At 38.3% G+C, this 16780-nt stretch overlaps 1 protein-coding gene across 6 annotated transcripts in view; it reads right to left on the reverse strand.

Moving 5' to 3' along the window:
* slc4a10a (solute carrier family 4 member 10a) overlaps nucleotides 1–16780 on the reverse strand; it is a 55571-nt gene that overhangs the window by 36418 nt on the left and 2373 nt on the right. For 5 of the 6 annotated variants that reach the window (XM_065241595.1, XM_065241591.1, XM_065241590.1 and 2 more), the window contains exon 2: nucleotides 9434–9460. In XM_065241595.1, coding sequence (XP_065097667.1) covers nucleotides 9434–9460 — 27 coding nt within the window. Of the gene's footprint in view, nucleotides 1–8379; nucleotides 8666–9433; nucleotides 9461–16780 lie in introns of those variants that run through there. The other variant, XM_065241592.1, reaches the window with a different exon arrangement.

A 16780-nucleotide genomic window follows, 5' to 3' on the forward strand; every position in this document is an offset into this window, starting at 1 on the left:
ATTACAATGAATTTAATCAAATGTATGTTTCTGCTCCATTGAAATAAAAAGGAAATGTATTTTGTTTACTGTACAGCAGCAGCTTACGCATTGTTGGTAACAGAGTTGAAAGCCGAAGATGATTAAGCGATTTAAGATTTCCTAACTGGAGATGAGATAAGATTTGGTGAGATAAGATGAGAATCATAAATCAACTTAAGATTTGCTTCTGTAATATAAATTTGCGAAAAATTCTAATTTAAAATATCATATCTTATGTTAAGACCTAAGATAGAAAGTTTCTGTATACACCCCCGATTTCAAACTTTATAAACACTAATCTTGGACGCGATTCACATGATAGTTTTTGCATAGTCAGCGTTGGTTGCCATGGGTACTGTACATTGCGCAGTGACTCTTGTAAAAGTACAAGATGGCGTCATTACTGGAAAAATATAAATATTTTTCTTACAAAATCGCAAAATCGATAACCCTCAAAAGACCTAGATTACTTCTATGAATGATGGATGCCCTATGTTGGGCTTCAAAGTCAGAAGTAGTTCCCTGATCCATGTTTTCTCCCATAAGCTTGGGAAAGGACATTTAAAGGGGAGGTATTCCCAGTACTATTAACAGAAAATGTGAAAAAGTCCAGTCACTTAGTTTTGGTAAACCATTCTCTGCAAGCATGTGAAAAAATAGGTAATTGAAATTTGACTCCACTTGTGATGTCAGAAGGGGATAATACCGCTCCTTAATCTGCACTAACCAACCATGACACTGCCATATAGAGCAGTGATCAACTCATTTGCATTTTAAAGGACACACCCAAAAATGGCACATTTTTGCTCACACCTATTAAGTGACAATTTTAACATGATATAATAAATTATCTATGATATTTTGAGCTAGAATATGTACTCTGGGACACCAAAGATTTATTTGACATCTTAAAAAAGTCTTTAAGGGGCGAATCTCATTTAAAAGATGATGGACATGTGTATCTCAGATTGCTTGAGGGGAGTAAATCATGGGGTAATTTTGATATTTGGCTGGAGTATCGCTTTAACTTTACAATGTATACATGGTGTTTTAAACGTGTTTCTTTATGAAAACCAGTGTTAATTACGTCAACCAATAATTTCCGTCATAGTTTTTGTTAATGACGTGTTTTCACTGACAAAAATGAGATGATAACTAAATATGAACTAATCAATGATGACTACAACTATGACGAAAATCATCCAAACAAATAAAAACGAGAGGAAAGTGTCAGTGAGTGAGGGACAGAATCTTTCTGTGGGTTCGGGAGGTTAGACGCACACACACAACTGAGGGACTTCACGCAGCGCTATGCAGGCGATCGTATGAAATCTAGGTACTGCGGAAGCGAATCAAAAGAATATGGAGAGGTGTTGTCTCGCGGACGCAGAGGTAACGTAATGATTAGCTTGCTGCGTATGTCATAAACTGTAGCAGAGAAGAGGTAAAAAGCAGCAAATGGATGCATATCATATTTGATTTTGTCAAGGGACCCGCAACTCATTTTAAAGGCAAGCACAATTGTTTTATACATGCTGATGCTAATTTATCAGCTAACCTGAACTTGATATACTATAGCCAAAATAAACCATTTCCTGTAGTGATTGCCTGAATAAGATGGTACATTATAAGCTTGATTTACATAAAGATAATACGTGTACAATTTCACTGTCCTCACATTGAATTAAGTATACTGTGTAGTATAAAGTGCGATGCATGACTAAAAAAAAATACAGTGCACTGAATGTAAAATAGTGGCGTTACTTACTAATTGTCTTTTTGAATAAATGTGAACAACTTTGCATTTTTATTATGCATTATCTCATATTTCTCATTCATTAAATTCTCTCCCTCATTGGCCTCAAGCCCAATGCATTCAACCGATAGCATTCACGTGCGAGTGCTAGCCTTGAAGGATCAGTGGTTGAATGTACTGAACAAACACACACTTCACTGAACGAGTCAATTGAGTCAGAACGATGGCCTTAATGATTTGAATAAAGTGATACTGTCATTCATAGTCCAGTGTCACATGTCTGTGTGTTAAAACAATGTAGGGTAAATTCAGGCATTGAGATGAATGTTAGAAGTGTCCCAGTCAACCTGAATCAAACTACTGGACTGTATTTACTGGACTTTGCTGTAATAGTAAGGTTATTACTAGTTTATTACTAGAATATTTATATTATAACAGTTACATAAGTATTTGTCAGTATTGGACATTCAAGTCCACAATGACACTAAATTACATTTAAACCAATTTTTAGTCGACTTAATATAATGGAATGTAAATCTGTAAGGTTTTGTCCTGTATTTTCATGTGTTCTGGTTGTGTTTTGGAACTTTTATTTTGATTTCCTGCTCTGTTCTGACTTTTATTTTGAAATATCATCATGTCATATTTCACATAGCACTTCCTGTCTGTTTTGTATTTAAGCCACTTCCTGTTCACCTGTTCCCGGCTGATTATTACACTTCGTATGTTAGCCTGTTACCCGTATCTGTTTCTGTTACCTGTTTATCTGACATGTGCCTGTTTCTTGGATTTTACCTGTTTTGCCGCCTGCCCTGATCATTTGACTGTATTTGGATTACGTTTGTGGATTTGCCCCTTGGATATGTTTTTGGGATTTTACTAATAAATACCTTTAGCACATGGATTCACCTCTCACTCGCTTTCATTAAAGCACCCGTTACAAAATCTCATGGCATTTAAAACTAAAATTAAACTAAAAAACAATTCAGATGACTAAAATATGACAAACTAAATTGCATTTTAGTCAAAAACTATGACTAAAACTAATTCAAACTCCGCTGTCAAAATGAAAACTGAAAAAAACAAGATGTTGGTCACGTTTACCAACATGCTTTGCGTCTGAACTTTTCCTTTCAGGCTGATGAATATTTAACTCTTTAGCCCCGCCCCTCGCACCACACAATTGCATTCTGCTACAGTTTGTACTGTAACACCCAGCTTTCACGGTTCAATCAAATGCGGATGAATCCCACCCTGTATTCTTTAAACATCCTGTTTAACTTGGAAATACATCAGATTTTGAAAATAATATAATATGGGTTGCAAATGCTGTTTCATCTTTAATTTGTTATTGTTCAACCACTAATATTGTCTACTGATAAAAGGCTTTGAGAATAAAGACACAGAAAAATGTGAATTTAAGAAAAATGATGAATTCATGAAAAAGCGATTATTACACCATGCAGTGACCTTTAGAGTCTCTCATCATAATTGGAAACAACCAAAGCTTTCTGTTAAACCTTTACCACCATTTCTTTTTTGAGTACCTTTGTTGCATTGTCAAAAGCCATTATGTTTCATTAGGCCTGATGTGTTTGTAATGGACTATTAAATGACTGATATTCATTTTGGACACTGTTGTTATTCTAACATTTCCATTTAAACCATTTTACATTCCCAATTTGCAGTTGGCTTGTATTTTGGACCCTGTTGATAACCATTTCCATTGTCCAATTAAATGAAAGTGAAGCGTGATGTTCAGAGTGCACACTTTCTGTTTTCACAATTGAATGAATTATACAAATAACTGTATTGAACATCAGCCACCATGTTCTCTAGATATCAGCCAATAAAAAGACCATATGAGTCAGCTACTAATGTACCACAAAGCCCTCTCGAATTTAAGGAAACTTACATTTATATTTATTCATTTGGCAGATGCTTTTATCCAAAGTGACTTTCAAATGAGGGATCATTTAACAATTTGTCTAAGGAGCCAACAATAAGCATAGTCTACAAAGCTGTGTAGGAGTTGAAGCTATAGGGAAAGTTGAGCTACATTTAAGACAGATGGGTTATTTTGATTGTAAGGAATCCTTAAGTTTAAAACCTGAGGCTGATCATTGCCTAACCAGCATCTTCCAGAAGCTGAAGACCAGCTGTTGCCGTGTCTCACTCCAGCAGTCAAGAGTATCCACATCACTTCATCATTTCATTTTACCCTTTGCGCTCTCTCCGTGCCTCATTTAACAATGAAAAAAGGTTCACTGTTCAAAGAAGAAGTGACAGAAGAAGGCAGAAAAAGATGGAGACCGGACACTTTTAAACATGGATGCTGAGTCATTCAGAGGAAAATACAAATCCTGTTTGCCTCTTCATTCAAACAATACTGAACTGCACAAATCAACATAAGTAGAAGAGAAACGTTGTCTGTGAGGACATTAAACTTTCATATATTTCATTCCAGTGGCTTAGTGAAGTCATTATCTCCTGCAGATTGAATATCTTACAGGACGTTCCAGGACTGTAAGTGTTCTCCACACAGAAGCCTTTAAATCTGAAGATGTATATTCACACTACATTCCTGAATGCCAATGGATCTCATTAAACATTAGACTGAATAGTATGAGTTCCTGCACTGAAAAGAGCTTTTGTCCAGTCCACTGCCCTTACAGTCTGAATTTATACACAGTCTGCCCATCTTCAATCTTTTATGCCTGGTTGCATTCTCAAAACCTCGTGTTTGAATCTAAGGAGAGATCAGTCAACCACTTCCATTACTGGGGTGGAGAGAAAATGTTCCTGTATCCTGTTAAATATCAGTTTCATTAACAACCAAACACGCTTAGAATATCATTTGGCAAAGTGCAATGCAGATAAAAGATAAAGTAGGAGTAAAATATTATATAATTTGCAATATAATCATATCACATGTTCCTGTAGCTACGCTGGTAGAGTATTATGCTAGCAACGCAAATCCACAAGGTGCACATTTACAGAAGTTGCTTGGATAAAAGTGTCTGCATAAATGTAATTCATATTGTGATCAGATATATTTACGGTATATAATACAGCTTATAACAGAAAGCAAAGGTGAGACGAAATACTATTTTATGAGTAAGTATGACCATATACAGTAATGCCATTTGATGCAGTAATACTTGAAGATCATCGCAAAGAAACCACATTAAATATGATATGTGATGATTGTTGCCTGTCGGTCTGTAATGAAGAACTGAATAGAGATTGCTGTTGGATCAGTTAACGCTTGGATGTGTAGTGTTATCACTGCGGCTTAAGGCAAAGAGTCAAATCACCAAATTACAGCAAACTGTGTCGGGATTTGTACAACACTGTGATGTCATTACATTAAATCTTCAGAAGGGTTTACCAGAGATGAAGAAGATTAGCTGAGTCATGGACTAACAGCTGCGACTCTCGATCCAAAAGTCAGACAGAGCAGCTTTGACAAGGGTCCAGCTGAACTGCAGTGAGAGACTTGAGGGTCCTTCAGGCAGTTTTCTCTCAAAACACAGCACTAATACACAACAAGAGCCACCAACATAAACACGCACACGACAAGCACAGTTTCTTGCTGAAACAGATCCTATTACAACAGTAAGTATGGGTAGGATAATTTGCTGATATGGCATTTACCCAACATTACAGCCGTAAACTATGCTTTGCTTCTTGTTATTGCTGAGCAGAGGCTGGTAGTGTTTAAAATTTAAGAAAAAGTGGCATTTAAATTCTAGAGAGAAAATCAAATTGTGGTATTTGTGTGAATATAGAAGATGTGTCATCAAAATGTTGGGTGTTAGTCGAAAGAGAAAGAATTTAAAGCTGCAATCTCTAACTTGTTTTGGTTAAAGGGGTCATATGATGCGATTTCATGTTTGTCTTTGGAGTGTTAAAAGCTGTTTGTGCACATAGAAAATCTGGGTTGAAGTCTCAAAACCAAAGAGATATTAATCTACTTATTTAAACATGCCCCCCCATATCTACATCACTGTGTGGGAAGATTTGCATAATGCTGCGTTCAGACAGCCGCGGTAGAGGCGTCAAGCGCGATTGATTTCAATGTTAAGTCAATGTGAAGACGCGTTGACACGCGTCTGGAGGTCTTGAGGCGTGAATGAGGCATTTAGCGTAGCACGGTAGACGCGATTCCGCCTCATTCGCGCGCAGGGCGCGAATTGAGCGTTGCCACGGCAAACATGCAAGTTGAAAAATTTGGCAGAAAAATGCGCTGCGTTAACCAATCAGGAGCTTACAGGAAGTGAGCGGAGTCGCAGAAGCCCCTCCCATGACACGAATTTCCGCGTGAATGTCTCAATGACTAGAATTTCACGCGCAGCTTTCACACGCAAAATAAGCGAGAAAATTCAAAATGTTCAAGCGGCAAACTAGACGCGGTGCGAATTTGATGCCTCAAGCGCGGTGTGAACTCATGGTAAAACAGTCAAAATTTATTTGCAAAGAAAGAAGGCATGATTTTTATTCTCAAGGAGGGATGTAACATTTCTGTAATATGCTTGAGGTATTTGGCCAATCACAACAAACTTAATAGCTTGCCAATCAGAGCACACCGAGTTTTTTAAAACAATGAGCTGTGTAAAAATGTACGCGTTTCAGAAAGGCAGGGCATAAGGAGCAACAATAATGTACTGTATGTGGGAAAAAAAAAGTTTTTTTTTTAACATTAACTCTTTCCCCGCCAGCGTTTTTTTTTTAGGTTGTCATTTTTCATGATTTTTACAAAAGTTTAATGCCTTCCGGAAAATGTTTTGCTTTAAATATCTATACATACAATATATCAAATGAAAGAACAGATGCTCTGCTTTCAAACCTTCGTTCTACATCTTTTTATCACCTCTCAAATATGGGTAGGTTTCTTCAAAAACACAAATTTTTTGCAAAAGGCTGAGATAATTGCATTTTTGTGAAAGACTTTTGATAGAGATCAGATGCAGAGCGATCCTCAAAACATACACGGACATACAGCTGTTTGCCCTAGGGCGATACTTCTGGGTTTTATAAGTTGCGGAATGTAAAAGCGGCATTACGAATTGCCGTAAATACTCGTCATTAGCAGAAAAGCATTTTCTTTAAAGAGTTAAATTGCGTAAACACATTACACCAAATACACAAAATAATCTCTTTAGCAACATCATATGAACCCTTTAAAGATAAACAAAAAACAATAGAGCAAGTACAAAAAAATCAGTGTTGAAAACTGAGTCCTTAACTTACCACAATAAACACTGGTAAGTTTATAATAATGATTAATAAGTTGAGCTGTCGGATGACGGGAAATGTAGAAGTACATAAACTGCAATTTTCTTTTTCAAACAGAGATGGCGATACAGACGCAAAAGTTTTGTATACTTTTTATAGCCTATTAATTGCCTACTGTTGTTACCATTTCATGAAAGTAACAGAAATGTACAACAAAATGTGTAATTTTTTTTTAAATAAAATGTTTTTATAATGTAACTTTGAATTTTGTAAACAGGCCTATAAAATCAAAACGCAAACTCTTCCTTTTAATCTAAATGAGACAAAACCATTTGCAGGTTTCTAGGACATGCTTCCTCCTGACCCATTTCTGCATATGGCCAATTTCTCCGAAAACACGTTAAATAATAAACTCATAAATAATATAATCTTAAGCATAGCACCAAGACCCTATAAAAAGCAGACCCCGTGTAGTCAGACCACAATACACAATCATTGACACTGGACATCGGTCCCGTTCCTTACCAACTCTCTTCATCTGACCAAGAGATTTGCCTGCATGTGAGTGTGTGTGCACTTCAAAACCGTGTGATCATGCAGTAACAACACTGAGCGGTAAGAGGGATTATTGGGGTGGTTGAAGAGACTGAGGGGGAAAATGGAATCTGAGCACTATGATTGGTTGAGAACGACAGGACTGATCCCTACAGATGGCTGTGGTTACCATGGAAATGAAAGGATCAGCATCAGCATCCTTCCACAGCACAGTCACAAAAACATGCACAGGCACAGAGTCAATGCATCATCAGCATAATTAAAACGTGTCTTTCATGAGTTCGTATGCAATGACATTTATATTTTTCTTCTGACCTTGTTTTCCATCTTTGGGTTATTTTTTTCTCTTCATAAGCTATTAATGCCCTCAGCATAAATACTCATACACATCTGCTCCTTCTAATGCTCATTCAGATGTTTACCTCCAAATCCTCCTCCCACAACCGGATATTATTCGCTTTCCTCACAGAACACAAGGGTGAAGATGAAAAGGACACGAGAAAAGATGTGAAGCGGAGGACGTGGGAAGAAGGAGAGGGACGGAAATAGACACAAACAGGAAGGTTGAGAGAGAACAGCAAGAATAGATGAAGGTGCACCTTAAACACATAAAAATGTGCATTAATATCGCTCAAAATAAGCTACCAACCACAGCCTATTCAGTCTCATCATATGACAATAATCCAATACTCAATCAACCATGTTGTAAGCCAATCTACACAGGCACACAAACACAGCATCCCTCTCAAGGACACAGCGGAGCCTAAAGGCTTATGCATCGCCGGACCACAGACCCTCCCGCATCTTACCTGACAGTTAAAGCCAGTATTCTCAGAAGATCTGTGTTGCATGCCGTCAGCAGCACGATCATCCCAGCTATCGACCCTTACCCCTAGGAGGGGTGATAAGCTAAGACGTTGCGCCAGAGTGAAGCTGAGATTCCTCCGCACACCTTAAGCCGAAATAACCCCTCTGACACAGCTGCAACCCTGTCGGCAGGGCTGTTTCGTCCAACTGTTGAGAACCAGCCGTCAAGCCTATGTTTTTGTCAGGCGGCTATTCACCAATCGGGAGAGAGATTAGGAAGCCGACATCACTGACTGCATGGACTGGTAACTAAGCTCAGTGCGCGTGTGCTCTGTGATGCATGCTCGAGGTGTGTGTGTGTGTTTTGGGTGGTGCGAACGGATGATGTGTGCAGCTATGAGCTCCCTCTGCTGTGTTCTAGCTATAACCTTCAGATGTATCGACATCTTCAAAGCACAGCCTAATGCATGCTGGGAAATGTAGTGTAGTGGTTTCAGGAACAACCAATAGTTCCTAGTCCGCTATTTGTTCGAGGGTCTTTTAAAGCAGGATGTGTTTGGTTATTAATGTGATGAATCGAGTGTGTACGCATGTAAACCTTTGTGGTCGTAATGTGGAGACGCGTAACAGGTTAAGGTTCCCCACCGGTCTCAGATCTTTAGCTCCTCCGGACCAGCATGTTTCTCCCGGTCACACCGTCTGCTCATACTGGCCTCTGTCCAGTTCGCTCTCTGACCAGAAGCTCCTATCTCTCTCGCCCTGTTTTTCTTCTCCAATCATAACTCGGTACCTAAAAGTAGCTCCTTATCTCTCTTAAAATGTTCTGCTTGCCAAAAGCTTTGATTACCTGTCCACATATATCACATTAAATACCTCATCATCGGAGAGAAATGAAAATCTGCTTCGGTGAGGCATCCTGAATCATATCATTTGAATGAGTTTTAAACACCAGTCACTCGCTCACACATAATGGCAATCAGAAATTAATTCAACGAATCCATTAAAACACCCACAGTGGGAAAACAAGGTAATAGAAAATAAAAATCAGCCACTTACCCCGTGATCACTAGCAGGACTTTGAACCTGCAGAGAAGCAAAAAGGCAATACAATTACTCTTATTATACTAAGTGGGCTTATTTATACCTCTACTTATAAAACAAGCTTGGCTGTTTTTCAATACATAAATAATGTGTGTTTTTATGTGACCATATATATGAAGCTTCCTTTGAAAACCCAGCTAAAGTCATCAGTTTTAGTGATCTACTGATCATCCTAGGTCAGGGTTACTGAAAAATAAACTGAACATAACATATAAAAATAACATATACTGAAAATAAAAGATGTTTAAAGGCACTTATACAAATTGTCAGCCAAATGCAGAAATATTAAAGGAAAACATCACCGTTTTTCAATATTTTACTATCTTCTTACCTCAGTTTAGACAAATTTAAACATGCCTATCTTTTTTCAATCGTTGTGAATGTGTTAGCATTTAGTCTAGCCCCATTCATTCCTTAGGATCCAAACAGGGATGAATTTAGAAGACACCAAACACTTCCATGTTTTCCCTAATTAAAGACTCACTGTTACATGAGGACCTTATAGGTGAACGTGATTTCACCAAGTGTGATGTGATCCTGGATCAACACCATTGTTGGTCCTGGATCAACATTTTCAGTAACCAATCAGATTGCAGGATTAGGATTAGTGTGTATGTTAGATTTAGGTTTAGGAGTGGGTTAGGGGCTTTTAAGAAATACTCCTCAAACTATTTTTTCACACTCATTTGAGGGTTTAAAAATGGTTAGGGTTTGAGTTAAGAGTATGTTGGGGTATCTTTGATTAAAAAATGTTGATCCAGGATCACAAAGTATGGTGGCACAAAATTAAATATTTTTAAGCGGATAAAAATGGGAACTATATTGTATGGCAGAAGAGCACCTAGTTTGCAGCACTTCAAGCTCTGGCGCAGTAAAATCATCAATCCTGACTAGTTCCCCTCTCGCTCATACTTCCGTCAATATTACTGCACCCAAGGTCAAGGTGCTGCAAACTAAGTGCTCTTCCACCATAAATAGGGAAAACATGAAAGTGTTTGGTGGCTTCTTAATTCATCCCTGTTTGGAGCGGGGCTAGGCTAAATGCTAACACATTCACAACGCGCTGTACAAAGAGTGCACGCACTGAACAAAGATAGGGATGTATTTATTCGTCTAAGTTAAGGTAAGAAGATAGTTAAATATTGAAAAATAGTGGCGTTTTCCTTTAAAGCAAATGTAATTAATTTAAAGGTCATGTTCTTTCTGATCCCATTTTAGTGTGTAATGTTAATAGCAAAAATAATATCTGTAAAATGATAACGCTCAAAGTTCACTGCCAGGCGATATATTTTCTTTAACAGAATTCGCCTTTCAAAGCCTAGACTCTAAAAACAAACGGTGCTATAGCACCAAAAGTGGTTCTTTGCTCGTAATCATAGAAGAACCGTTTTTAGTGCCATTTAGCACCGGTGAAGCACCAAATATGGTTCTACATGGCACTGTTTGGTTCTACACAGGTGCTTCACAGGTGCTTCACCGGTGCTATATGGCACTAAAAACGGTTCTTCTATGATTACGAGCAAAAAGCCACTTTTGGTGCTGTATAGCACAGTTTTTATTAGAGCAGTGAACGGCCGGTTTGGACTACAGCCCTCTACTTCCTGTTTTAATGACGTCAGACGAACAATTTTTGACTAACCTCCACCCACAGGAATACGTCAGACGCCAGCTAAGCTAACGACAAGCTGCTGCTATCGAATCACAACCCACTAAACAAACTACACAATCAGAACTCGTTACGTATTTCTGAAGGAGGGACTTCATAGAACAAGGAAGACTTCAGCCTGTTTTGAGGATAGTGAAAACAGCGAAATATAGAGAAGTAAATTCTGTAAAAAAATGCTGCACCTTTTTACACGTGAAACATGAACACGTTATATTACGCAATGTAAACAACGTAAATATAAAGAACGGGACCTTTAATATTGGAAAAATGGCAGATAAGGGATTGTGTAAAAAGTTCACATACAACTAAACAAACATAGACAAACCTTCATTCTTGTTTAGCATCTGTCAAATGTCGTTTTATGACAACCGCACAACACTCTCATTTGTGTTTTAAGCCAACTAGAGGGTCCTTTACTTTAAAACATAACTCTAGTCTGTAATGCGCTGCTTGAACAAATGACATAATGAGTTGGTTTTTGGAGGACAGGCTCGATTTAACACATTCATCTGAAAGACCTTGTCGTTTTTCGTTTCATTGTTGACTTACTTCCTATTAAAACATGAAGTTAGGGCAAGGACACATGGAAGGGCTTGTCCTAGTTTGTAAATAGCCAGTAGCCTTTGGATTGTCACAGTCATGAATCATGATTTGCTGCTTGATACGTTTAAGAGGTGGGCTGAGAGAAGGAAAATTTTAATTATTGGACAAACATTTGACAAATATTTCCAATATTATCAGCCAACAGACATGGATTTAAAGACACAATACTCTTTCTTGATTATTTTAAGTATTAAAATAGGGTTTATAAATAATAAATCTGTATATTTTCATGTTGCTGTAGCTCATTTGTTAGATCAGTGGTTCTCAAACTGGGTGGCTGTGAGATGGTGCCAGGGGGGCCCCAGTTTTATGACATTTTATAAAAGAAATTAATTTATCATGAATTCTGTGTGATTAAACCTAAAAAAAAAAATAGGCTACTAACCAATAGCACTACTTTGTATAATTTAATGTTTTGTTTAATTAAAATGTTAAGTTTTAGAACTGTTTTTTGTCATAAATTTTATTTGGGGGGGCCGCGAAGGAATGCACTGTACATAAGGGGGGCCGCACGCTGAAAACGTTTGAGAACCACTGTGTTAGATAACTGTGTGAGCAGCAAAAAAGGTCATGGGTTTGACTCCCAGGGAACACACACATTGATAAAATATCTAACTTTAATGCACTGTAAGTCTCTTTGAATAAAAACATCTGCCAAATGCATAAACGTAAATGTACAAATAATAAGGGACAGAGATTTACTGGCTTTAACTTTCTTTATCCTACACACACAGCAGCATTCAGGGCACCAGCTGCAGCTAAGCGGACAGTGAATTACGATGGTCAGGAACGGCCCTCTGGGATACAGATCACTGGCATCTGTTCAGCTCACTGAGAGCTACAACTCAATGTACCAGCCCAGGGGATTGAACCTGTGTACCAGACCAACTCAACCCACTGCTGAATTTTTGCCAATGGCATTCTAATCAATCAATCCATCACCAATACAACTAAACCTTTCTTCAGAAGCACCGCCAGAGATTTGTTAATTTATTACCCATTTATAAACTCAATATTACAATCTTATTACTTGAGTAACATAAAAGTTGATGAAGGAGCATGTATATAAAACTCATGTCTTTGAATGCAATGTCTCAATGCAACATCACTCTAAAAATAAACGGTGCACCAAAAGTGGTTCTTTGCTCGTAATCATAGAAGAACCATTTTTAGTGCCATATAGCACAGGTGAAGCACCAGTGAAGCACCTGTCTAGAACCAGATAGTGCTATGTAGAACCATATGTGGTGCTATAGTGGTGCTATATGGCCCCTATATGGTGCTACACAGGTGCTACACAGGTGCTTCACCGGTGCTATATGGCACTAAAAATGGTTCTTCTATGGTTACGATCCAAAGCAACAGTTTTGGTGCTATATAGCATCGTTTGTTTTTTTAGAGTGATATATTGTGTGGTTAGAAAATATAGATAATTGGAATTTGTGACCCTGTCTGTGAAATCCAGGATTTATGAGCATCAAATATGATTTCAATCTCTGACATAACTTTATTCAGTCAGTATTAAAGTCCCCCTGTAGTTGATAATTTTATCAATTAAAACTCATCGTTGAGCATTTTATTTTATTTTTCATGTGTCAGAAAATATTTAATGGTTTAAAACAGCTTTTAACTCTACACCAGATCATATATATATGAATATGCAAAGTAGTCCCCACCTACATTTGTTTGTACCACCTCGGACTATAGATATATATGTGAACAGATATATTCTGCAGTTATAGACACATAACTGCTTAGTCCAGTTTCACACAATACAAACCAGAGATGGGGACTCGAGTTTGAGACTCGGACTCGAGTGCGACTTAAGTCGCACACACAGTGACTTCAGACTCGACTTGAGACTCGACCCTCAAAGACTTCAGACTCGACTCGGACTCGAGCCGCGCGACTCGTGAACAATGTTTATTTTTAGGAAACGTCTGATGAGCTCGCTGTCATAGCTCCCTCCGTCACCTACAACCTGCCCACGACGTAACACGTGACGTATTTGCTCCGCGCGCGCGGCCGCGAACATACATGTGACTTTACCTGCAGGCAGCTGCTGCTGTGCCATTCATCTGAAGCTTTGGGTAGTGCTGTGACGGATCCGCGGTTCAGCTCACATGCGATTTGCGGATTAATATGCAATTTAAATAGGGTAAGTTTATCATTAACGTGTTTCTAAGGCTTGCAATTGTTTAAATGGTTAAACAATTTAACCGCAAAAAGGGGCTCAAGTGAGCAGATTTCTGTACGCACATGCGGTTCAGTGTATCCGGTCCGGCTCCAGTCAGGTCCAGAGTTGCGCTACTTTGTGTCATACTGTACCTGCCGAACTGCGCGATCCGATCGGCGTATGAAATCAAATTAATACTATAGCGGATCTAGAGTGACTGGGGAGCAGACTGCTGTGGCGCCACAAGAACCCACAGGCGAGTGACAACAAAGTACCGCGAGAGCGATTTCAGTTATCACATGGAGAAATCTGCTTTGAATCGCTCTCGCGGTACTTTGACATCACCAAGAGGTCTGCTTAGCGCCAAATGAACTCGAACCTGCAGTGTAGCTGCTCACGCGACACTGTAAACAAACAGGAATTGTCCATATGGAGAAGTGAACGAGTGGAGCAGTGCTTCAACATGAAATCCGAGAGTTAACAACGCACATGTGAGTAAACAACATTTAAATCATCAGTCCAGTTTAACAGATAAGGTTTCAAGTGCAATAAAATAAGCCCGTGATTATATCCTGATGGTTTTTAGCTGCCTTCAGCATGTTTGCTTGTGCTTCACAGTGTTAAACTTCCCTTCTCTGTGTTCATTTATATATCTACGTTCAAGATGTATATGATCTTAAACTTCTGTGAGGAAATTCATGTCTGCGTTGATGTTCAGTTCAGACTTGCAAATTAAAGATAATTTTCTGCACTTTGGTTTTGGTGTCTAATATTAGGCTACGTGATGGTCTTGTAATAATAAAAGTAAAAGCCTATTTTCATTTTTAGACAATGCTTGTATTATATGCAAAAATTAAGCTTTTTATATCAATGACTATGCAAATTAGAGTTAATTCATGGTCATCTTAAATGTGTATTAATTAAAAACATTTACACCATTAAATTACACATGGTAATGTTATCAATAGTTGTCAGATAATAGCTATTGAAAGAGTGGATATTTTTCTCCTTCAATCCAAGTGTTTGCCACGGATTGAAGATTGTAAACAGTTTATTTAATTTTTATTAACAGTTGAGTAAGTTTTGGCCCCGAGTTAGATGTTAATTAACACTAAACCAGTCTAAAAATCAGTCCAGTTTCCCCAGCTGTAAACCCATTGGCTGTTAAACTCTTTTTTTTTTTTCTTATAATAAATTGACATGTTGATAACACATTCAGTTTATGTGTTTATGAGTACACTTTCAGAATGCTCTGTTACATGAAGATCCATACTGTATGCATCTGTGAGTGTGAGTGGTGCGTTGCGCTGGGACGAGTGTCATAAGGGTGAGAGGGAAAAATCACAGTATACTCACTACAAAAATCTAGACTACACCACTGACCTTACTTAATGTGCAACTTTGTTTTTTTTATAAATGTTTATAATTTCTTTTTGTTATTAGAGTTTTATTTGTTACAACGAGACTTGAGACTTGACTTGGACTCGAGCCCAGAGACTTCAGACTTGACTTGGACTCAAGCTCAAAGACTTCAGACTTGACTTGGACTCGAGGTCAAAGACTTCAGACTTGACTCGGACTCGAGCTCAGAGACTTGTGAACATCTCTGATACAAACATGAACAGCATGTTTGCAGCACTTTGCAGCAAGAACCGTATTTCCCGGACTGTAAGTCGCACTTTTTTCAAAGTTTGGCAGGTCCTGTAATTTAAGCTCAGGTGCAACTTATATGTCAAAATGATTTCATATGAACCAAGAGAAACCATTACCGTCTAAACCTGTAAGAGTCCGCTCTATGCTGCTCCTGTATTTATGTAATTCAATGGATTCAGTGATGCAGAATGACTTCAGGAGCTTGGTGAACTGTTTATGTTACTTTAACATGTACGGACATCTATTCAGCCTGCTGTTCTGTGTGCCATTGTTTATTTGAATATCTTGCCTTTCCAGATTAAATGTCTGTTCTTCGGCTTGGATTTTGTGAAATCATTTTCTAAATAAACGCGACGTATAGTCCACTGCGACTTATATATGTGTTTCCTCTTCAAAACACATTTTTGACTGATGTGACTTATACTACAGAGCAACTTATAGACCGGAAAATACAGTAGTAATTTTTCATTGCCATGTTTCTACAGTAGCCACAAATGAAAAAACAACGCTATATAACGAGAATTCATACATATTTTACGAGTTGGCTAATTCGTATTAATGCATACTTGCCCCCGGTGACTTTAGGGTTAGGGGTGGGAATAGGGGTTAGGTTTTGTTGTTGTTCTTTTGATGAGAATCGTACATTTTTGCATGATAAACTTCGTATGAATTCATACGAATTAGCCAACTCGTAAAATATGCACGATTTCTCGTGAGATCAGGCTGAAAAAACTTCTCTACAGAGCGCATTTCATTACTATGATATCTGAGACGATGACATGATTACCCTGTGGCGGCTACCGTAGCTTCTCTATGAGCGCTTTTCCATTGCATAGTACCCCACGGTTTGGTTTAGTTTGGGTCGGGTCAGCTTACTTTTGGGAGCTTTTCCATTAGGTGCACAACGTGGTACCCGATACTTTTTTCGTACCACCTCGGTTGGGGTTCCAAGCGACCCGAGCTGATACCAAACGTGATGCGAAAAACCTGTAGATCACTGATTGGTCTGACAGAATCGTCACTACAGCGTCATCGCTACAATGTAAAGATTAGCTTCAACTCAGTGCTAGCTTGCGCTGTCTCGAGCAAACATGTTGTCTTCTGTGCTCTGCTAAGTTCCCAAACTCCCTTTTATCGATAAAAAACATCCACAGGTTGAGAATCAGGGACACCATAACAGTTTTTTCCATTCTTGCAGTTTGTG

This window comes from Paramisgurnus dabryanus, chromosome 14 (genome assembly GCF_030506205.2).
Source record: "Paramisgurnus dabryanus chromosome 14, PD_genome_1.1, whole genome shotgun sequence".
Taxonomy (NCBI): domain Eukaryota; kingdom Metazoa; phylum Chordata; class Actinopteri; order Cypriniformes; family Cobitidae; genus Paramisgurnus; species Paramisgurnus dabryanus.